Here is a 24,812-nt window from a genome sequence, read left to right as displayed (position 1 = left end):
AAAACTGCAATTTCAAAGAATTATTTGGTTTTCTCTCTTTCACTCTGATTATCAACTATTCATCTTTTGATAAGATTAATCATTTAAGAAAAAACTTTTACTCTGAAATCTTTAGAATTGTCCGTGAAAAGTAGGTTGTATCGTTTCTATTTTTGCATCGTGCAATATATATATATATGCAGTTATATATATATATATATATATATATATATATATTTTATCAGGAGCTAGGTTATCCAACAGAATGACTTTTTACGGACTTCTGAAAACAATAATATTGAAGACAACAATAGTTATGAATATATGATATTTATTTCAGAACTAACAAAGATATGGGCGCTCTTTATTGATAGCAAACACTGATAGCAAACACTCTGGAATGTTTCGTATTCCTTTTTTCCCCCTTAGTTGAAAGATGTTTTGACAGTCATTTTCCTTTTCTTCTGACTGACGATTCTTTGCTAACAATTGAGACAAAAAACAACCATTATAGGCAAATGAAAATGACTTTAAAGTGAACATTTTTGGGGCGAGATTTTAAAGTCTAGTTCACGATTACAACTAATCTAGTACTAAACGATCAATATTGCAATTTGTATTCAGTAACTCTTTAGCGAATACCAATCAACACTTTTCCATAAGTAAATAGGGTAAGATATACGCTGCTGAATCGCCTAACATAAAAAATTAAAGAACCTGCTTTGTTCTCAATATCGAAGTAATAAATCAGAACCGATTTTTTTTTTTCATCATATTTGCACGGTTCAGTTAAATATAATGGCCGTACTAAGCTTTTTACCTAGGTAAATGTAAAGAGCGAGTTTCACAATAAATACTTTATCTCTTACTTGTTGGATTTTGGTAAGGCGCCAGTTCATAGCAGTGCTTAGGGCACCGGAATAGGCTACCCTCACTAAATAAAAGTCTCTCTCTCTCTAGGTATTGGCCGGTTTCATGTGTGCAGCTAAAACTCATCACATTAGAAATGGATGCTTTAGAGTTCTCGGAGGCAGGTGTGTCGACAGTTTGACGAGCATTTCCGGTGCGAAAACCCTTTTCTTTGTAATGTTACAAATGACTGAGTGTCAGTAAGCGTAAAGGTTTCCTGTAAAGTAGCTGTGACGCATGCGTGGGCAAATATTTATAAGCTGCTGTGTCGCCTTGTGTCGATCAAAAGATATTTACACGAGCGAGATCAGATTTCATTAAGTGCGAGTACGGGAAATGGATTTGGTTGCGGCCTCATGGTGCAAACAGTTTAACGTTATCAGTTTTTTACTACTTCTTCAATCTGCCACAACTCTTTCTCTTTCCTGTCCCGCAAAGTGTGAATGTACTAATTTTAGGGACGCTTCATTCGTGGAGTGCTACAACGTCTCAACTTTGAAAACCATACCTTCTGGCATCCCAGCAAATGCACGCACACTGTGAGTATAACTTAAGTTTATTTGCTTCCTAACCTTTGATATATGTCTTGTTATCAAATCATAAAAATTTGTCACCTTTCAGAAGCGATTTGTTGTTTTAAAACATAGTGGCAAGGATTTCAAATGGCGCGAACATGGCCGAGAAAATTCAATTACCGTATACTGTCGAAGCTTAAACCAGTCAATTGCAGTCAGTCTTTTAACATCCACTTGTCACTCTTGCAAACCGGGGCTGCTAAAGCATTTGTTTTCATTCAGATCGAGTCGATAATGAAAGTTTCTCAGACTTACCGTAGCGGGAGATCGAAATTCAGCGCTATTCGGGACATTTTGTTTAATCCAACAGTTTTCTGGTTGTCCCGTTTGACTTGCTCTGGGTTTGAAAGAATTCCTAAAGTAAGCGGTGGCAATAAATGTTCGTTTCGATAAGCAAACATTTGACAAATTATCAAAAATTCTTAGGAAGCCGAATTCAGATTGTTGTCTAATACTTATCTTAGTCGGAAGACGATGGAAATAAAATTCACTTCAATAATATTTCTCGGCCCAAAATCTAATGTTGTCTTTTTTGTTCGCTCGAGGTAACAAGAGCTTTATTTCAAACACGATTTTAAGGTAAACAAATCACAAAATGCAGATGACAAAAACGACACACGTATACAAAGTCTGAATATTAAATATAAGCACTTCAAACTTTAGACCTTGTTCTTCGCATTTTTATGGACGAAGTTTCTTTCTTGCTTGAATCGATAATAAACTACATTGTATATTTTTACTGACTCTCGCGTTATTTCTTGCTTTTTTCTTCATCTCAGAGTATTCCAACATACCCAGATATCAAAGATTCAGCAGAATGCCTTTCAAGGATTGCCTCATGTCATTGAAATGTAAGTTATTCTTGATGTTGATTTCTCTGTATTGTGTGACACCGTAGTCTTTTATACCAGTGCATATTTTCTGAAGTAATCTTTTGTACAAGAACAAAACCCACTTCCTCAGCAGAAAGAAGTAAACACACACACGTAGAATGTACAAGTATAAGGAAAACATGATTGTATGTTTTCAGAAATCGGCTTTCTTAGTAGATAATCTGGCTAAAAAAGGGGAATCAATACCGCGAAACCCTAACACTGTTTTCACCAAAAATTTGCATTTGTTATGCATGGCAGATTTTTAATAGAGAGGGTGTTTCTATAAGCCACATTAGATCATCTTTTGAGACGCTCGTCGAGTTTTTTAATTAACAATGATCAATACAATTTCGAACTGGATATATTAATTTTACGTAACAAGCATGTTTTGGAGATTCTACTGAGTCGGTTTCTCAAAAAGGAGATGTTTTTAGAACCGCGGAAATAAGTGCGAAATTTTCCATTCGTTTTTTTTTTTTTTTTTTTTTTTCGCGAAAATTTGTTAAAAAATGTTTTAACCTGCCCTCTAAACTTCGCTACGTTCTCTTTGTTGATAAGATTGAAGGGATTTATTACCACTTAGACAACAGATGATGGGAAAATTAATTATTAAAGCTCTTACAGAACTGATTGGTCAAAAACTGAAACCGAGACCTACAACTGTGAGGAGAACAAAAATCTGATAAAAAGTACTTGGAATTTAAATCGAAATTAGAAAGCTTTTACTCGTAAATTATGATAGCACCCGCGTTCCAAACAACTTTGCCGACTAGCTTTCCAATCGTTCATTCCAGAAGTCTGGTTTAAACGGACAAATATATTATCAAGATTGATACTTAACTTTTCAAAACACATACTTAATGCTTTACATTCTTTAGTTTCTTTTTGACACAAAAGTCAGGGGGAAAATGTTACGCCCTTGCCTAAGGCAATCGTAAAAATAGCCTCTTAGCAATAAAAGATAAACCACCTCTCATGTTTAATTGCTTATCTGAACGGAATAGTATCTGTTTGGCACAGTTTCCTAACCTCCTTGTAGAATATCATAAAATGAACTTCGTAAACAAATCCAAACAAGCTTTTAGCACTTCATTCAGCGCTATTTTCAAGCAATCTGTCGGCGTTTCTGAAGTTCAATGGACTCGTTCGTCTTTTCTGTTCCTTTAATTAAAAATATGCCAAACGGATTAACGAGCGATTATAACACTCAATGCTAAAAGGCCGGCCCAGTGTAGAGGATTTGAATAAATTTGCAATATAAAAAGAACAGCAGTAAACTGACAGAACATTAGAAAGATTGGCCCTTTCTCAGTAGAAAATGAAGAATTACTAAAAGGCTAGTTGGTTTTGAGAAGTAAATAATACGTCACTTGTAAGCACGGTAAAATAACGTAAATCCACGGTCTCACTTTGATCTGTGATCCTTGGGTAAACGTATCTATCTATGGTTTAGAACGAGGGAGAAATTAGAACAATCCTGATCAAAGTAACAAGGCAAAACTTAAATTGGCAAAAAATTCCCATAGTGATATTAATTTACCGGAGTGTTTCAAAGTGTTGCAACTTTAGTATGTTCTAGTAAATCGAAAAATGTTTTCACGTAGCCCTTCGGGCTTATATCATCTACGTAAGTGGCTGTCTCGCTGTTATGCAAATGATGAATTTAGCGGTTCAGTTGTAGATCACGTCAAGAATACTCAACGTTACTTTGTAAGTGTCGGATTGGTATATTAGGTTTTGTGGATACGAATTGATAGAGAAGTTAATATTGTATCAGAGTCAATCCCTTTAACTAGTTAAGCATTTATTGGCCAAAATCGATGATGTAAATCTTGGGTTTGTGTTTTTAAAATCGACAAATTGGGGCTTCTTGATTGCAAAGCTATTAATAAAACATACATCAAACGAATTGTTTCCTAAATCGCACATAACATGTGTTTTGCTACTCTTTAACCATCATTTCTTCCTTTCTTTTTCGTTTTTCCTCTTTTAAATACAACTGATCCACATTGTAAAAATTCCTGTCGCAAAACCGACTCGACGTAACCCGTTGACACTAGAGTCAGATTTCCGGCTTTCCAAGCACTTTGTTGTTTGAGATCCGTCTCATGGTAACATACATACTGAACAAGGTCACCGTATTGCTACTGAAAAAACTGACGCCTATGTAGACTCTTCCGTAGAAACATAGCCAGGATATCACTATATGTGACCAATATAGTTAATCTCTGAAATACTTCGCATAAGTCGAACTTTTAAAGTTGCCGTAACTCAGTTAGTGTCTGGGAAACAGTTCAAACTATTTGTAAAATGAAAGATAGATGATCCCTCGGTTTTGAACAAGTTTTGATGATTAACCGAAAAGAAAAAAAAAACGAACAAGTATCACAAGTCCTAGATGTTCGATCAATAAAATCAGACTTTAGAGCAGAAATTCTTGCCACTTATTCACGTTTTCTCGCAGGCCATGAAAAAAGGAGTTTATCGAATTCTTGAATACAAAATGAAAACGCTTTTGCAGCACCCGCTCGGTTAAAACGTCAGTATTTCAACACCATGTGAATGCACTAATCTAGACATTCACCATTAAATAACGAAATGCCTATAAGATAATCTGCGATGTAGCCCCTGTTTGGAGAGCGCGCAGTTTTTCGGGCATGCTATGAAAATGAGGGCAGCGGAGTCCTAATATACCAATATCCCCAATTCCCTTAGAAACACAAGCTCCACGGATTTTACCCGAAAACGAACTTGTTACACAGATAGGGCTCTTAAAAACTGAGACGAAATGTAATTTTGAAGAAGAATTCCGTGCCAAGACAGAATTGTTCTCGAAAAGTATAAAAGTTTGGCAAAGCTAAGCTTAGGTTGGATTAACTTCAATTGTATTAATGATGCTATCGAGATTAAGTTCCCGTCGTTTGAAAAAGGTTGCGAATTCAAGTAATGATATCCAATTCAAGTAAAGTATCACTTGTTCTCCTTCTATTTGCAGAGAAATACAGTTCAACCCATTAACAACAATAGAGAGGAACGCTTTCCAAGGCCTTACAAAGCTTAATGACCTGTAAGTTTTTTAACGCTTTCCCAGCGTCCCGTGTCTGCTTTTTCGTTTGCGCATTCTTCTACGTACATTCAACACTTCTTGCTTCCTTATTTTTTTTGTCGTTTTAAACTCATTGTTTTTTACCTTTTTTGGTCTTTGCAGAGTTTTAAAAGGGAACAATATAAACCTCCTTTACAGAGATTCTTTCCGAGGAATCCCTCAAATAAGAAAAATGTAAGTACATACTGAGAAAAATCTTGATTTCCTTTGGCCATAAATTTATTTATTCATGTTGTCACAACATGTTTTCCTTCAAGAGTTCAATGTTGATTGTAGAAGCTTTCGTTTTGCAGTTTTCTTTCCAAAAACAACTTGCAAACGCTTCCAGAAGGATTATTCGACAATACAACTAACCTGGAATTATTGTAAGTTTTTAGATTTATCGTAAGTTTACGAAATTTCGTACACTAACTTTAAAATCTATTTTTAGGTAGGTTAGTGAATATTGAATTAAAAAAATTGGTGTGACACAAGGTCTGCACTCCTGGCTGCACCTTAACCAAACAAAAAAAGAAACGAAAATTCCTTAGACATATTTTAGCACACGCCACACAGGTTGCAAAAATGTCCTCATCTTTCCATGAGCTTGTATCGTAAGAGGCAACAACTTGTACCCTGTGATATTATCAGACAATCTTAGCAATACCAAGATAGGTCATAATGCAAACAATAATAGTTTGTTTGTAAAGAAACCAGAGAAGAAAGGATATACCAATTAATGAAGAATTGGTTTAGGATAAAGAAGATAATAACTTTTATCAACTGAGTTGATAGTGGAATGAGGAGCTACCGTAGAGAGTTTCCGACTGACATTTCAAGCGTTGGCCCTTCCGGCATTCTGACGCTTTGCTTTGCTATGGCGTAGGGCTAACGCTCGACACGTCAGCTTAGAAACTTACAACAATGTACAATATCAACGAAATTAATGAAACTAAATTATCTTGTATTACATGTACCCCCACCGCAGCAGCATGAACTCTGTTTCTTTAGAAACTGTTACACTCTTTATTCTTCATAAATGAATAGCGAAGCTTGGCACCGATCGAAGAACTTGAATAAATGTGATATTTTTCAAGATACACCTTTTTGCAATAACGTTTTCATAGAATAATACCAACAACGATGAATCATCTCCCAATGAACTTGATGTAGCCGCAAAAAATACTTAAAAACCGATTTGACTTGATTTGATTTACGGATCTCACATTGCTTTTTTTCCACATATCTGTAATGGCAAGTCAGCGGTGTCTCGGGGAATCGCTCATTTATTACATATTGTGACATTTGCTTTTTTTTTTCTTGCTTTTCACTTTTTCTGTGACAATGTTATTGCAATTTAGTGTATACTCCCTAAGGTAGCTTTGACATTATAGTTCGAGTTGGTATAGGAGTCGTTGACCATACTTAGCCATTTCTACTTCATTTTGCGTAATCAACATTAATAATTATGTTTTTATTTTTTGACCGATCTTCTTTCTATTGTAATTTTATTTAGTTCTCTCTAGTTATTTAGTAATGAGATATGCCAGTAAACCTGTATTGCACTGCACTGCAATACACTGCAAAGCAATGCACTGCAAAGTAATGTACTGCACGTTAATTAAATCCTAGCACCTTAACGAAAAACTACGATAAAAGTAGATTACACTCTATTGTCCTGCACTGCGATGTACCTTAAACTTGTGCACAGTACCGTAAATTTGATTGAGGAAACTTTTATTGAGCACGCAACAACTGACACGGTTTCACAATTTATATTTGCTAACGCTAAAGCTTGCACAAGTAACAATCTAACAGTTCTAATCCTTGCACTTAACCAACACTGTCAAAACCACCATCGGAGTGAATGTCACTGATCTCCTTACAGCGTTCATCATAACCTTATTTAACATTTCATGCCATGATTTCATCCGCTTCTACCAGGAGACTTGATAACAACAAAATCACTTCGATACCTTCCACTCTCTTGGCAAGACATCGGCAGTTAGCAGATTTGTAAGTGCCTCACGGTAATAGTGTACTAAGAGATGTCTCAAAACTCAAAGCTAACAACAACATTAACATGTTTTTCTTGCTGCAAGTTACAATCATATAATTGCGTCTAACTGATTTGCGTTCAAATTTTTTACGTCCTTTACACTCTGGTTGTAGTCTTTGGGGGAAAAATAACCATTTACTGAACATGGGAAGCTTTTTCATTGCCATTGACGTGATTGGATGCCGTTTGAAAATCGTCCGATGGCGACTGGTTTGAGTGAAACGATACAAAGGAAATATTGCGGTCGATCAAGTTGGCATTTAAGTGTGGACTTACTTGTTCAAGTTTGCTGTGACTCTTTTGCAAATTCTGTTAAATGAGCCCTCTTGACGATCAGGGGAAAGGATACCACTCTCAATGGCGGTTGCGCAGACTTTTTCTGCTCTCTGCCGAATCTTGAAGATAGTGACACAGCTAATCGGGATGATCTAATTCTTCAAATGCTACCACAGTAGAATTCGACACAACGTTAAATTGACAGCTCTTGAGCCAAGTGGCCCACAATGCCCCGGGGCGTAACCCGATCTCTCGTATTGTTATTTTTCCTTGTACCCGTCAGTACTTCTGAGCGAAGAGACAATGACCCGGCCAAGTCTCGAATCAGACCCCTCAATCCGAAACTAAGCATTTATTGCTTAGCATTAATTGTCTAACTAAGCATTTATTGTCTAGAGTCGTCGTATTGAATGCTTTTCGACTATTGATAATCCCGGCCCTTCTCGTGCTTTTTATGTTTCAGGGAATTGCAGAATAATCAGCTTTCTGAGTTTCCTTTGGAACTTCTGAAGAACTTAACTAATTTATCGATTCTGTAAGTAATGTAATAATGATTAGGTTGAACATCTTATTTTTATTGTTTCATCACTTTGTCACCACAGCCTCGTCCCACAGAAGTAACATACTTTTGTCTCTGTAAATCTTCCTATTTTGAATCACTAGAGCCATCGTCATAGAGCAATTTCAATTGATTTTCAGAAGTAGTCTGGGATTTCACTGGTTTTGCATAACTTCCCTCAGTGATTGCTACAGAAAATTGCGCCATTTTCTGACCCAATCAGCCTCAAAACGAGAAACAATCGGAACTTGGTCACCCGCGTTTCCCGCGCGTTTGGCAGTTTGCTTGTTTTCCCGCGCTTTTGGCAGATTGCTTGTTTTCACTATAAGTTCTTATTGGTTCTTTACCGCATTTCCCTTTGCTCTCTGATTGGCTGTTGTTATTCCTTTGGTTTTGATTGGACGACACTCGAGTGAAAATCACTCTCACTGTACTACGCTGATCAAGGCCGAAAAGCTGACCATGTCTTCTTAATTTTTCAGCATTTTTCCCTTTTTGTTATGACCTAGCATAGTCGCCTGGGGGCAGTTTTTGTGGCTGCATCGTACACTTGTGTTACTACAGTCCTATATCACACAAGTGCACCATGCTTTTGTCTCTTAAAATTGTTGGTGAAACGCGAACATGACCCCAAGTTTTGTTATTTCTTGCAGTCTTTTGGATAACAATCTTTTCACCACGATCCCGTATGAAGCCAAAGAAGTACTCGATAAAATAGCCCAGAAACAGCATTCAACCATGTAAGTATTTGAAAATGTTGTGTGAACTTTAAATCTATTGAACCATGTTGGAAGTAAGAATTAATTTTGCAGAGAAAAAAAATATGGAAAAAAAAACTGATGCATCAACGATTTCGAAACTTTCATCGTGTATCATTACATTATTGCCATTATCTGTATGATCCGTATGATCTGGGATTAATAATAACAGCAGAATCATACAATCAAGAGTGACTAGCGCAATCTCATTCTCAGGGCCTTTTCCCTTAGTTGGGGGTGGGATCCCCGCCCCACCCCAACAAAGGGAAAAGGCATTGGGAACGAGTTTGTGACTAGCGTCTAAGTTTTCCTCACAGTACCACCCCTAATCACACATTAAGGTCACGAGAATGAAGGGAATGATCACTTTCTAAAGAAGCTCTTGATTGTTAAACGAATTCTTGTTGTCAGCAGCTTAGAAAGTGTAAGGAGAATAGTACGGAGAAAATCTGTGCTGATATTAGGGTTAAAAGTTATCATTGTCATGTCTGCTGTACAGAGGGCTTTCCCGTAATCCACTGATGTGCACCCAGGAACTTAAATGGCTTCAGACCTGGATTAAACTCCATCCGTCGGTCGTAGAAGTGGACAAGGTCATGTGTCAAACACCTTTTGGTAACTGGAGCAAAGTGGTTACTTTTAATTTTAGTCTCTTAGGTAAGATTTTTTCTTTTCTTTCTCATCGCTTTTCTTTAAATTCCTTCGTCACAAGAGCTGAGGTATCTTTAAGAAACTGATTGTGTGAGCACAGTTGAACATCCGGTCGGCTACTTTGGACCGAAGAAAACTGTTGGTGTCAGCTCATGGAGAATGAAAAAAATTGGGTCGTAATGAGATTTTAAAATACTACTTCGTGTATGCTAAGGCAGATGTGTCCATTTGCGGAGACTCACCTGTGATCTCTTTCTTGATGGCTCTACATTATAAGATCTCATTTAGTCTCACCCCGACTGCAATCCTTTTGGAGTGCAGTCGAAGATAGCAGTCGGGTTGAGACAGAGGATTCCTCTGTCATTAAGCGCTAAATTAAGAAAATATCATTGCTATGGAAGAGGCTTTGTCGACTGAAGTTTAATTTCCAAATAGGAATCAACAGCTTCCATCATGCCGTCTTTATTAATTTTTATCCCTGCAAATTTTCAGAAACGAATTCGTGGCCGACACCTGGCAAAATAAACGAACATATGACTTCGCCTACGCCGTCATTACAAACCACATATACGTCAGCATTCATCGAATTAGCTGTTACGTCATCAGCTGCATCACTGGCCTCGGCTGTGGTCACGTCATCAATTCCATCATCGCCTACGTCATCACCGTCACTAACAACGTCATCAGTTACATCATCAGGTAAATCAAACACCATAACACCTACTTCTTCGTCTACATCAAACTCTGCATCATCAACAGCAGTCGTCACCAGCCCTCCGGAAACAACAGAAACACCAAATACTTCTAAGAAGACTGATGACGTGACCACAATTTTTACGACTCTAGAAAGTACGGAAAAGAGTATTCCACCGGAAACGTCTGACACCGTGACCGCGGGCTCAAAGGTCGACGTTTCCACAACGTCAATCGAAAAAGGTGAGCCGGGTTAACCCCTTGAACTCCCATGAGAGACCAAGACAGAATTTCTCCTTACAATATCGATACAATATCATGCAGACAAGTGATGAGAATAAAGATAATGGTCAATTAAAGGGTTGTTAGTTGATTGTAACATCACAAGAAATGTAAAATAGACAGTAAGGAAAATTGCTAATGAGATCTTGCCAGTGACAGGGTTAAGGCATTTCTCTATCATTCATCAAAGTTCTAGTTTTATTCTTCATTGTTATGTATATTCGGCTTTTACTGCTCAAGTTGACGGAAGTGGGCAGTGTTGGTGGACAGATTCAAAACATTTCCGTTTCGTTTTGTCAAATCAGGAACCATAAGGGTACTTGGAAAGCGATGAGGTAATCGCGTCGTCACCAAGTTCTAACGATATCCCAATAAGCTCAACAAATATCAGAATATAGTTTCGTCTTTCCCATGAACTGAACAAAGGCTGACCCAATTAGTACTCAAGGTTGTGACTTCTTATTAAGAGTTACAAGCAGGTTGTACATTTTCTATCGTAAAAGATGGGCAGCAATGACAAGTTGACTTTGAAATGAGAGAATGTCAGAAAATTTACAATCTAAAATTACTTTTATTCTTAAAACAATACATTCAGAGCGCCAGTATCAATTGTGTAAAATTAACATGAATTCACATACACTCACAATATCTAGTACCGGAAAGAATTAAATGGATTTTTACAATACAGCGATAAAATCCAATAGTAAAATTAATATTGACTTTTGTAATTGATGCTGTTGACTGTAAAGGTGATGTAAATCAGAAAAGAAATTTTAAGCAACCATTTTCCGGAATTCCCAACTCTGGATATTGTATGTTTTTTTTTCTCTTTTTTTCTAAGCTAACCGTTTTATATTATTCATGTTTGAGATATTTAGGATAGATCTTACAAATAATGTTTAGGCTAGTAGTGAATGTCTCTTTTCTTCTCTTCGTTTTACTGACGTATTTTTTTCAAACTTTATTCATTTAGAGAGTGCTTCAAAAGGAAAGTATTTAAGCAGGAATCAACAAGTAATCCTCTCAGCGTCCCTTGTCAGCGTATGTCTGATTGCAACAGTTGCTTTGGCGATGTATTTTTTCAGGAAAAAAGTGATACTTCGTCAGAAAACGTAAGTAAATCAGTCTAAAGTTCTAGGGAAGTCCTCCTTTAAACAAAATTAACCAGCACCGAGTCAGTAAATAAACTTATCTGGGATAATATGGCCATAACTTTGCTATTTTCGCGACTGAAGACTGGTACGTTTTCATAAGGAACTCCTTCAGGTTTATGACACCTCCAGAACGAACCTTACGACCACGTGACCTAAACGAAGACAGAGACCGCAGCGAAGTTTTGAAAGGCAACCCTGCAACTATAAGGGATACGCCCACCTAGGTCCTCATTTTTAACTACCGGCACGATGGTTCCTTCGCCATAGAGAGAACGTTTTAGGCTTCGAACAAAACGAGCCCGCGAGAGGTCTGCGGGAGATCTAGCACCGGTAGTGCCAGACCCATTGCAGAGCTATCCGTGACTTCCTTAGCTCGCTAGTAATGAAAAGCTCGTGCTGTGCGCTTACAACGAGAGCCCGACCACTCGCAAGCTATCTGGGATAAGATGGGTAACCACTTATGTCAAAATTCCGCAGAGATTCTTCGTTGAATTAAAATGAAGTTTTATGACAAGTCAACTCAAAAATAAATAGACAATTTAACTTCGATAATAATGTAAAAAATTCTCAACCATTTAACTCGTAGAAGTTTTAAATTAGTTACTTTTCCTCTTGATTTTAAACCATTTTCCAGAAAACGGTGAAGGGAATTGACAATTTATCAGCTGAAGGATGTTTTCTTGATGTAATTCATACTCTCTGAAGTAAAATTTACAGCAACACGAAGAGAGAATCTCTTACCTGATCTTGAGTGACTAATTTTGTCTCTTTTCATTTTAGAATCAATGCAAGACTTCCTGGGATGATGTACGACCGTGTGAATACAGTCAGTGTAGTAGAATGAAGAATGAGAAGTGTTGTGAATCACGAAGTGATTACTAGTTTCAGCGCCTGGTTTAGAAATGCATCGGATTAAGCTGAGGATTTCATCCAAAGATAGAATAGAAAGATCAAACTTGGCCGAACCTGCTACAGCTGATAAACTCGAAGAGTGGGAGAAAGAGAAATTCTCTAAAGCGAAATGCTAAACAGGGCACGGTCCAGTGAAATCGAAACAAAAACATTGAGAGAGTTCAAGTTACAACTTTCACGTCGTCCGACGAGCAGATGTTGCGTTATCATGATTTGTTGCGTAGAGCATCGTGGTACTGAACGAACACAAACCGCCCCCAAATGGGTGTTCATTGGGTATTTTTAAAAATCATGAAATTTCTGAAGCCATTTTCATAACAGTTACAGCCCTAGATGCGAGATTCTTATTCATTTTTTATTGTTTTTTTTTTCAATCCCAAGATAGTTTAGAGATATTATTTAAAAAAGTTTTGAGACAACAAACTGTATGTTATACATACTAATGAGAGCTTCAATAAAAATCTAATTGGCCCTTAATTTGATAAGGGTTTGTTAATATAGTATAGTCTATATGTTTTGGTTTCTTTATTATCTTTTTTCTCCGCTATTTTATCAAAAACAAATAGTGGTGTTGGTTCACAGCTACCCTTAAAATTATCGCATAATCGAAGTAGCCCTTGATATACTCCAGAGATTTTAAGTCAGTGAATGATGTTAAGCTGATTACAATGAGATTTTAGGAAATTTTATTCACTGGTCTCGTACAATTACTAGCTTTTAAAGCAAAAATTAGGGGTGTCTTGAAGATACTGTAGAGATCACGATTTGGTTGTCTATCATTATGAAAAATACCTAAGGGATAATTGGAAAATGTTTGCCATTATTCACTGAGCAATAGGTAGAAATAAACTTAGTAAAACTGGGAGTTAGAGCTAAAGTCAAATTTGGCCATTAAGATAATTTTTATGGTGGAGAATGAAATTTTAGATTTTCTATTAGAAAGCGATAATTTTTGACAGAAGACAAAATTTAAAACCAAAATCTAACTCACATCACCAAAGAGATCGTTAAAATTGCTGACTTCGATAATGATAATAATAATGACTTTATTTCATTGTCAAACTTCTAGCTAGCCTGTAATAGGCTTACTATTACAGTAAATCATTTTGTTCTTGCTTTTTTAAAGTTTTAGGTCAAAACTTTTCTTCAATGGAACCTTGTAGCAAAAAGATCTAATTATAGATGTATCCATAGACACAATTTCATGGTGTCGTGTAATATGATAAGAAATGAAACTAGTTTCCATGGAAACCATCGTGACATAATTGCTTACAGGCTCTTTTCACGGTCACGGTTGGCATTCGAGGCTGAACAACAACAGGAATGTCCTAGTTTAACAGAAAAAAGAAATGTCTACAGTGGCACAGTGTGTCTCTGGCTACGGCCAGGGAGCGGACACATCCGCTGTGCTCACAAATCATTCAAAGTACATCACCATTATCGCCGACGAACCGTATTTTTCGCGGCATACAAGATCTAGAACATTTCCACAAGCGCGACACAGAAAGGGAACAAGACCAATGCACAAAACCACGCTAACGTATGAAGTCAGACCAGTTCAAACTTCGTATGTCAGCTGTATGAAGTCGGTAGGTAAATATTTTTATCCAAACAGCGTGGTGAGACAGCTGTGTGTTATTTAACTTCACACGTTGTATGAAGCAGCAAAGCAAACAACACAAGTGTTTTCAATCATCTGAATAGCTTTCTCAAGAAATAGTTTTATTTTCATACTCTCAAGCGTCCTCCTATGTTTATAAATATTCCCTCTCGCGGAAATGATTACTCTTCTCTATATCAGAGCTTGTACGGTTTCAGTCGCGACTTTCAAAACGCAACAACTAATTCGTGATGTGATGTTCACAGCGAAGGCGGATGTCATCCACAGTCAATATATTTTATAATTATTGCTACCCTGACTTTTGAAACCTACGTACTAAATCTTACTTCGACGAAACCCAAATGACGTAAAATGTTTTTAGCATAATGTGGAGGATTGATGGGTAGAAAATGAAAATGACAGAATTAAAATTCCATTCGATTGTTTTCTTTTTTGGGGGGTCCGGAAATTCAAACCTAAGAGGTACCCCAAAGTTTTGTTCGTTGAAGCATTTGACATGCTTTGCAGAACTTTTCTGTGCTTCAGATGTCCATCTCCTGTTTTCACCACCTTTTTAGCCCTTACCCAAGAATCGTCTCAAACACCACACCCTTTAGCAAAGGGTGTGCATGGGCAAACCAACTGTTCCCTTGGAAAAGGATGGGATAAAATTGAAAACCCTTTTTTTTTTTTTGGAATAAATGGATGGTAGCCAGTGACACCTTTCTTCAATGCAGGAAAGTAAATTCTGCAATTTGTTCATTAGGAGCCTTCCAGAGTCACTAATTCAAGATTTGACTTTAAACTCTGTTTTGGGTTCTCATGTACAAAATTATTTTCTAGGGCTTAGGTGATTTTGTTTGTTACAGAAGCGGCATCAAAGAGAAGTAATGCAAAGAGTGCATCTGTCATTAAGGCTATCATACTTAGTTAATACCTCTATGGTTGCCCAATGGTTAGCCAAAACTTGTTCTGTACAACTGGTCCAGTGCTGTTTCTTTCTCCACATTCCCTCTCTCCTACTCTTTTCCTTGCCTTTCTGATTTTTGACGGAGAGAAAATGGTTCTGGAAGTAGCATGCAGATAAGACTCTTCCTTTCAAATTAGGAAAAAACTTGGACATGATTTTCAAAATTCTCTTTTTGTACAATTGATCTGGTGTTGTTTTTCGCTCCATTTTCCTTCCTATCTTTGGATGGAGAGAAAGTGGTCCTGGCATCAGCATTCACAGAAGAACATTTCTTAAAAAATTGGAAATATTATCTTGACTTGATTTATTTTTGACAGAACTTTTCCGGACAAAAGAATTTACAACCCAGTAGAAGACCCCCACCCTGTCCATCTCTGCACACGTCACAGTTCAGTATTGGAATTGTACCCGAACACGATCTTGTGACACATTCTAAGAAGACATTTGTAAGGCACCATACTAGTCCAGTAAGTGAAGAACCAGTGATAAGTATTACCAGTATTTTAAATATTTAACGATTATTCACCAATGTGGAGGTGATTAGTGGTGGATATTTACCAAGCCATGAAGCAAGGAGGTAAATATCCACCAAATTGGTTATTTTAGGACACGCACGCTGGGCTCTGGTAACATTGCTAAGAGGTTTGCGTGTGCAATTTGATGAGCTATATAAGGAGAATTTTGGGAACCTTTGGGGATATTTGCTTGTACAAAAATATTATAATGAGCACACCCCTCCTCAGTGCACTTCCTTTAGCTGGCCAGTACTTGGTGATGCTCAAATTGGAAGTCCTGCAGTGAGCCTCATCCAAGAAAACATTTTCAAAGTTATATTTTGTCTCGTGAGTCTATTTACATTAGTTCCCCTCCCCTGCTTCCTTTGCCAATCCCAATACACTTGACCTCTCTGCAAGAAAATTTTGCATTATAAAAACTGTTTTCAATCTCTTCATTGGAAAAAAAAATGGAAAGAACAACTTGGTAATCTGTGCCCTCCTTGGAAATTAAAATAAAAAAGGAAACAAGACACTGGGAGTTAAAACATGAATCTGTTTTATATAGTATTTACAGTTGACCCACAATAATTGCTGTCAGTATCTTAAAAAATGCCATTTTGAAACTATTGTTGTCACTGGATAAATTTTACATCATAAGAAACCCTAAAAACCTAACAAACACGTACTGCAACATTGAACCAAGTGAATGCAGTAAAATTATATGATAAAGGTTGTTAAGTGGACTGTTTTAGACCTTAGCTGTTTTATATTCAGTAACAGAGCATTGTTTACAGGCCAAAGAAATTCATGAGGATAACATTAGATGGAACAGACAGATGGCAGGTGTTGATATGATTCAATCAACAAGACAGCAGGGTTCTCAGGAGGTAATTATGCTCCAGAGGGATTGGGAGGAAGTTTCTAGCAATTCTCTTTTTAATAATTATATGAAAATCATTTTTGAATTGTAGTTTAAGAAATTAATTTGAAAGCAATCATTGCTGTAGTGCTCATTACTGCAAAGAGCACTTTCAAATTCATTTCTTAAACTGCAGTTCTTGTATATGATTTTCATATATTCACAATCATTGATTGTCTCTTCATGGATTTATTATGAACCAACCTGATATGCTGACGTCTGTTCTCAACCTTACACTGCGCCCGTAATTCAGCCTCTGGGCTGCAAGTGGTCAGATATAAACTATATTCATATTCATACCAACCTAATGACCAGCTCCTAGTTGACCTGTTAGTTTGGTTGGTAGAACACTGCACCTGTACTGTTTCACAGAGGTCATGGGTTCAAATCCCATAGAGGCATGAATTTTTTTTCAGGCCTTATTTTCACTACTGCGGGCTTTAGTAGTGCTCATTACTACAAATATTGCTTTCAGATTTAATTCTCTTTATTGTTCTATTGTTCCTTTGAATTTTTAACAGTCTGTTGCTTCTAGCAGTTGTGAAATTTAAGCCCATTGGCAACATGTAGACCAATGTAGTCCTGAATTCAGATGACCCTACTATACTGAAAATGGCATCCTCTCATGAAGAGATTTGGGGCAGGGAAGATTTCTCTTTTGAAGGGTTACCATGCACTGAAGTCAAACACTCTAGGGATTATTCTCTGATGTATTCAAATCTTGCTAGGTGAAAAAAAAAAACATTGTTCATTGACCAAAACAGCCTTTTTGTTTCAAGATACTGTAAATTACTGACCAAATACAGTTACACTGTTATTCTTGTTTTTTCAACCAGCTTTGTGTTTTCTTTTTGCAGATGAACTTCTCAACTACTTATTGCAATGTACATGATTTCCTTGGAACTCAACGAGGTCCAGGGGTTAGGAGAATTCCAACAATTCCTTTTTCTCATAACATCATCACAGGTAAAGAAAAATGACTACTTAAAAATCCTCATAGACAGGCTCTCTTATTTGCAAGGCAATGTACTGTCAGAAATTAAAACTTTTATTCCAATATTCATACAAGAGTTATAGACTAAAACAGTTGTCATGATGTTTATGAAAATGGAAACTTTGGAAAATAGAAATATCAGCTGATCCTAAGTGTGCCACTTTTTTGTTCGTACAGAACAACAATTTGACATGATTTGTAATCTGTTACTGAACAAACAAACAGCAGCATGGAATCTATTTATTAATTAGGCAGAAAATTCTGTATAGTAGCTGGAGAACTATCTGATCTCCAAAGCGTAATGAACACCTTAACAATTGTGAATATATATATCTGATTAACCAAGCGCGAGGGCCGTACTGGGAGAATATCGGCCCGAGGTCTTGACAGTACGGACCGAGCGCAGCGAGGTCCGTACATAAAAGACCGAGGGCCGATATTCTTCCAGTACGGTCCCGAGCAAGCTTGGTTAATAAGAGATTTATTATGCGACTGAAGTTCAAAGGGACACAAGTGCGGTATCATTCGGGACCATTCGGGACAGTGCCCGGTCCAATACTGAGAGAATATTGACCGGCAATAGAGCATTTTGATTGGTTGATTTTAGTTATTGGCCCTCTGACTGCCCGAGTCGTGTAATAAAGATAATTATTTACCGAAACCTGTGGCGCTCATAAAATCAGTGATACTTTTGCAGGTGAACCTCAGTCAAGTCCGTTGGGAGATGACTTTAGACTTACATCTGGGAACAAAATTCTGCACCGTGCTCGGCAAAGCCATGGAGAATCGTTAATTCTTGGATAGCAACCCTCAATCCAATCTACTTAACAATGAAGAATGATACAAATTTACACTTTAACACTTGCAGATCGATGCCTTCTTACTTAATGGTCTTAAATATTGGGGACTTAACAGCGTTGGACTTGGTCGTTTCATTGTATCATGTTTTTCACAGGCCTGTTGTAAATTTTCTAGCAAAATTGTGTAAGTGCAAAACAGAAAAAGTAAGACATGCCATTTTATGAAATTTAGTATCTTTTTTTCAGATTTGCAAATTGTTGAATGTAAATTAAAATGTATATTTTGTAAGTCTTTTGAAAGAAAACGTGACAAAAAAATTCTCAAATTTTTAAAACTGACGTGAAACACTTCGAGAAAGTTGTAATTCTCTTATTTATGGAATTATAAAACCAAAAGATTGGGTGCTGAACATCGAACATTTCTTTTTATTTAAACACTTCAACGTCTGGCAAGCCAAGAAGGGGGTGGGGTGGGGGGGGGGGGCTTGTGCGCCATACTTCCAGAAATCCATAAGAGATATTTTACACCTAAACTAACAGCTTTTTTCCATAAGTTGCAAAGAATTCGCTTCTTCAGGAGTGAATCCCAATTTAAGCCCTGATTTCAGCAGACAGTGTACAAAAGCGGAGCCAATTGCAGACCCAAGTCGTTGAGTCCAAATGTCAGACATAATACCTTTGGCTGAACAAAAACGTCGGCCCTTTGACGAAGATCTCAGTGGGGGTAACCGATAGCCGTAAAACGACCCAAGACTTCAGCCGTTGAGCGTAGAAATTGACAAACTTTAACCGATAGTAGTTGAGAAAGCTAACCGTAAGAAAAATTTCAGGTAACAACGATAGAATAATAGTAATTGTCATCCTTAAAATGGCCAAGATTCTAACCGTTAGCCGCCAAAGCCAACACCCCATTGGGACTCTCTTTAACTCAGTAGCCCCTCTCTCTCTCTCTCTCTCTCTCTCTCTCTCTCTCTCTCTCTCTCTCTCTCTCTCTCTCTCTCTCTCTCTCTCTCTCTCTCTCTCTCTCTCTCTCTCTCTCTCTCTCTCTCTCTCTCTCTCTCTCTCTCTCTCTCTCTCTCTCTCTCTCTCTCTCTCTCTCTCTCTCTCTCTTTCCCATCCATAACGTGGATCAAATCATATCTGTTTCTCAAGGCTCTTATTAGCACCTCCATTCGTTCTTGGGCGTCGCCCTCGCAATTACACATGGCGTGTAGTATTGTTGTTTTATCCATTATTAAAGGCGTTCCCATGTATTCTCCGTGCTTCGATGAGCGAGGTGTATACATTCATAGTGTAAATACCTGTCCAAAGTTTCTTTGTGGAAGAGAAAGAACATGCCTACCGTCTCTCCTCCTTTCATAGTAGAATGCTGATGGATGGTCCGCAAGGTAATTTGAATTGCAGATTTGTTTAGACTCGTTTCGCATTAATTTTAGTTGTACTAGGATGATTGCACGTGGAGCTTCGTAGAACTTCGCTTGGTCGTTTGGTCTTGGGGTGCTAACTTCGAATAGCAGTTTTCGGCCGGATAAATTCTTGGCTTACATGTGTAGGGAACCCTTACTCCTAAAGTTTGGTTTGGCTGTGCAACGTTCCTGGCACGTGGATTACAGCCGGCAACGGCAAACCGAGACGTCTTCTACGTTTTCTTTGAGCCACGTAAGTTTTTTCTCTTCCTTTTTCTACTGCCCTTCGATGAAAGTTACCAATAAGTTTGTGTGTGTTTGATAAACCTACAGCTTACTGTACGCGAATGAGTTTTACGTGTCTCTCTCGCTCTGTTCCTCCGCTTGAAGTTTTGTTCACAAACTGAGAACTTAATCACTTTCATACATCAGAGTCCTATGAAGTATGAGTCAAAATGAATTATCTCTCCGATGCAAGGATGTAGCTTAAGGTTATCACGTAAAACCTGCAGATTAAGTCATATCATTGAGTATGAGACGTTGCAGCTCAAAAAGCAGGCAATATTGATACGCATATTAACGATTCACATTTAATACTATTTTCCGGGGGAGGTGCTTCGTATAGTTTTGTGATAAGATATCATATGAGAGGCTTTGTATCTTTTGTCACAGTGTTAGAGTCTAAACTGGTCAGTACTGAGTTGATCCCGATACATCTTGCTTCCGGCAATTTTTAAATGCTGAAATATCCTAAGAATTACACCATTACTTGGAGAAGTAATTGGATTTGAGTCACCCCCACGCGCCCCCAAACACCCTAACATCAGTATGCATATTCTCCATACTGTTCTCTATACATTTCCTTTGACAGTGAGAAGGAGAATTTGTGTAACAATCAAGAGCTTGTTTAGTTGTTGATCATTTCCTTTATTCTCGTGACCTTAAAAAATTAGATCCTTGTCAGTCTTGGGTCAAATCATTAAATTTTTTTTTCCATCGACTGAAACCAATCGATTACTTTAATCTGTTCATTTTATACGCGGGTCTTCTGCCGGAAATTAAACTTGATCGTTCCGTTGCTTAAATCCGCGTTACACTGACTTTTACGACTGATTTTTACAACTTGTTCTCTGTAGATATATAATTTTTTTTCATCATCCTTCAGGCAATCACAAAACATGAAGGGATTACAAAGGACCGTTAAATAGATCAAGGTCGTAAAGAGATATCATAGTCAGTACAGGTCAGTTTCTTGTTGTATTCACGAGTCCATGTCCTCCGAAAGGTTTCTCTGTGAGTCAGGTTGATACTAATTTGCACTCAAGTCATTCAAGTTCCTGTTTAAAACTGTTTTCTAAGTTGGAAGATTGTTTCAAAGCAGAAGTGAAAAAAAGATAGAAATCAACAGTGAATGTTTAAAGCAAAATTTTCAGCGCAAGGTTGAAGTTGAAGTTGAAGTTCATTTATTTGTTTAAGCAGGTTGATTAATTGGCAGCTGTAGTAGCTGATGTGGACCTGCTGTCCTAACCCACCCATCCCACCCCAGGGGAGGACATCCATCACACAGTAATCTCGTGTGTGGGAAATTAACGTCTCCTGCCCGAACCCTTCAGGAGACCGGACCTCCATTTATTCGTCCCTATCCGAGAAGACTAGAATATCTAACCATTTCTTGATGTTATAGAAAGGTAGCAAATTCTTCTCAATTATTTTAAGACCTTGAGTGTTGGTCCGGCCGGGGCTCGAACCCTCGACCTCCCGCACTACAGTCCAGCGCTCTAGCCATTGAGCTAACCGGGAGGCGGTTAGGGGACATTTTGGATTACCACAATCGTGCTGTAAACAACCAGCATAAGCTTACAGAAGGCTGATGATTGTTCGCGCCTTTTACCATTTTGCATTGCACAGCATTTCGGTGGATGACAACCATGGCGAGTCTTTAATATAATGATGTGAAGTAATTGCCTGTGAGCAAAGTTATATGAAAGTGACTTAAACGTTGCAACGATCATTTAAATTCAAGTCTTATGCCGTGGAAACTTTTATTGAAAGAATTGTTTTAGTCTTTTTATGGGCGAGTCCGTTCTACGCGGAGGAAGGTCAGCGCGTTTAGGAATAGAGTAGATTAATAAATAAACTGCGTTTTGGCAGCAGGGGAAAAAAAAAAAAAACGTGAAAACGATTTTCACCCACCAGTGACCTAGTTTCTCTTTGCTTGAATTTAAGTCGCTGTTCGAAAACTTTTAAGGAGCACTCAGTGCAAGCCCTAAAGATTTTCTCAATGAACAGATTCATATGCGGGAATGACACCAAAAGCTTTTCCTGTGGAATTATGATTAGTGGTCACTTACATTTTTAGCTATTATACAGAACAAATTTCTTCCTTCTTTTCCTTAATATTTGTTTCTTAATGTTATCCTGAGAATCATTTGCTTGATACTCATAACAATGTCTCGCGAAGATTTCACTGCCATGATTAATCAGAAAGAAATTTCTGCTTACCTTCAACCATTTTTTGAGTAGAAAGGCGATAAGAGCAAAGAAGAATTTACCAAGGGATACTGGGTGGATGAGAATTGTGTACAATTGTCTAGCCATACCTCATTTATATTCCCTTTATTCTCAGAGACTCTAGTCATCCAAACATGGGACATGCAGTTGATATTTATGGATGTTCGAGTAGTGAATGTCTTGAATAACTAGCCGAGCGAAAATTACTTCAGTTGGATCAGTTGTTCGCGACAACACATTAATTCACCCCTTTCTTCTTTTTTTCAGATTTGAAAGTTGTTGCCAGGAGTTTCGATAGAAGATGATGACAAAAGATTCAAATAATCGATGACTAAAATAAATGTAATCAAAGATCGTACCGGATATTCAAATATTCATCCGTTTGAAAATTACTTCTAAAGAAGCAACGTATGCGCTTTTAAAAGGGCCCATGGAATTTGGAAAAAAACTAAGTCTTCTTGCGCGAAAAATTTAACTTGAGGTGCCGATGAAATAAGATAAAAAAATGAAGTCTTTTGGCGGGAAATTTTGGTCTATGGAAAAAAAAAAATTTGCCTTTTGAATTGTGTCCGATGTTGATCCAAATGTATACGAAGTGTTTTGATGGGAAAAATCGTTCATTGTGCAAATGATTTTCTCCTATCAAAAGTGAAGTTTATAATTTTTTTAACAATGGACGCAGAATTTTTTCCTCTCGTCAACCCTCCATACGCAAAAAAAAGTAAAAGAGCCTATATTTTGACTTGTTATCAGGCCCTTTTAAAAGCGCGGATTTGTTTCTTTATTTATATACATTCTAAAGAGACAAATAAAAGTTGAGAAAAAGACAAGATTGTAAATGAAGTTTATTAGTCTGCAAGTTTATTCACATAAAGCAATTAAAATATTTACTACAGCTAACAAGCGTAACCGAACATTACAGAACCACTTCAAATAATAAAGAGTAAAAGTAAAAATTAAGACAAACTTGCTGATTTACAACGTGCTTGACAAGAATTTTTGAGAAAGAAAATAAGTAAACAATAAATTAACTACTTTAAATGTACGATAATTCGCAAAGTCTGATCCGTACCTTGACCAATAAAAAAATTTTGTGAATTCGTACCGAAAAATTTTAAAATAAAACATCCAATCAAATTTGTGTAGTGATTGTCTTCACAATATGCCGAATATAAGTTCAACAGTATTACTGCGAGAAACGTTACCGATGCCAATAGATAACAGACCCTAAAGGCGGCCTTAATTTTGCATCTAAACCAAAACAAATTCTCAACAGATCAGCTCAATTTTTTTTTTGTCTTTTCCTTCTAAATCAGTCTTGAAAATGGAAACCATCTCTCATTTTCTCGACCTTATTTCGTTTTTGAAAGTTTTGTTTTTTGTTCAGCCAATGTGCTGAAAAAATTTTTCCGAGCAATTTCTTAATTTGAATGGAAAACGTGGTAAGTTGTACTTATTTACAATAACACGTTGTTACCTATATAATTTATTTCCAGGAGTCTACGAGTCTTTTTGACAGCTACATTTTCTTCCTCCGTCGCTCTAGTAGCTTCGCCGGTTTGTGATCCTCTTCAACAATAGAATTTAATTTTAAGGAACTGCAAGAAGAAGATGCAAGAAACGAACATGTTTACAACATTAATAAAAGTAATAAAACAAAAACGTGGCAGATTTTTCTGTGTTTCTCAAAAACTATAGTAGGAATTTTTTAAATCAGCATATGCTAACGTTCGAAAAGTGAGCAGAATAGCAACTTAGAACACTGTGACAAATCTACGCAAGTTCTTTTAGTTGTTGCTTATCTTTTCTTTACAACACTAATCATAATTGAATGATGTAAGTTTCAACTCCAGCAAAGGATCAATACATTCATTACGGTTCATACATTTACTAACTTACATACACTCCCGCAAGTACGCCTAATTGCAATAACATTGTCATAGGAAAAAAAAAGGAAAAGGCCAAACTCGTATTAATAAGCATTTATAACATAACCAAAGTAAAGCGCGCGCTCTGATTGGTCAATTTAGCGTTCCCCATTTGCCCATGGGTGTACGCTGCTGACGTGAGCAAATGCAAAGACTATTTTTCCGCGCGCGCTTGTTTTTTCTGGTCGCGTAAGATTTGTTAAATAAACGGGAACTCTTTAGCTACAATGTATCAATGTTATGTTATAAAACAAATGGTAAACACCACAGCGTACACTATTGAGTTATGGATGCACTTGGGAGGTTTGCTAAGCGCTCAAGAAGCTAGAGTCGCTCTCGGCTGTCGCCTCGAGCGACTCTTACGCTTCTTTCGCGCTTAGCAACCTCCCGCGTGCATCCATAACTCAATAGTGTACGCTG

The 24,812-nt window shown here is 37.3% G+C and overlaps 2 protein-coding genes across 4 annotated transcripts; both read left to right on the top strand.

The window, feature by feature from the left end:
* The first annotated feature begins 1,159 nt into the window (after positions 1-1,159).
* Positions 1,160-13,267, top strand: LOC111340146 (uncharacterized). 3 transcript variants are annotated; one of them, XM_088736830.1, is made up of 13 exons: positions 1,264-1,427; positions 2,009-2,042; positions 2,243-2,314; positions 5,334-5,405; positions 5,547-5,618; positions 5,738-5,809; positions 7,368-7,439; positions 8,222-8,293; positions 8,971-9,057; positions 9,575-9,732; positions 10,219-10,662; positions 11,675-11,813; positions 12,636-13,267. In XM_088736830.1, exons 1-13 carry the CDS (start codon positions 1,415-1,417, stop codon positions 12,697-12,699), a joined length of 1,371 nt encoding a protein of 456 aa, XP_088592956.1. In that variant the 5' UTR covers positions 1,264-1,414; the 3' UTR covers positions 12,700-13,267. The 3 variants fall into 3 exon arrangements, with proteins under 3 accessions (XP_022802667.2, XP_022802669.2, XP_088592956.1); XM_022946932.2 differs by lacking the exon at positions 2,009-2,042 and having other exon boundaries at positions 1,160-1,427; XM_022946934.2 differs by lacking the exons at positions 2,009-2,042; positions 7,368-7,439 and having other exon boundaries at positions 1,204-1,427.
* A 766-nt stretch (positions 13,268-14,033) lies between these two features.
* Positions 14,034-18,957, top strand: LOC111340145 (uncharacterized). The gene is made up of 5 exons (XM_022946931.2): positions 14,034-14,356; positions 15,655-15,804; positions 16,629-16,721; positions 17,611-17,719; positions 18,445-18,957. Exons 1-5 carry the CDS (start codon positions 14,117-14,119, stop codon positions 18,549-18,551), a joined length of 699 nt encoding a protein of 232 aa, XP_022802666.1. The 5' UTR covers positions 14,034-14,116; the 3' UTR covers positions 18,552-18,957.
* The last annotated feature ends 5,855 nt before the right edge of the window (positions 18,958-24,812 follow it).

Source organism: Stylophora pistillata, chromosome 10, assembly GCF_964205215.1.
Source record: "Stylophora pistillata chromosome 10, jaStyPist1.2, whole genome shotgun sequence".
In the NCBI taxonomy this organism is placed as follows: domain Eukaryota; kingdom Metazoa; phylum Cnidaria; class Anthozoa; order Scleractinia; family Pocilloporidae; genus Stylophora; species Stylophora pistillata.
Note: the sequence above shows the minus strand (reverse complement) of the source record. Positions and strands in the feature narration are given on the sequence as shown.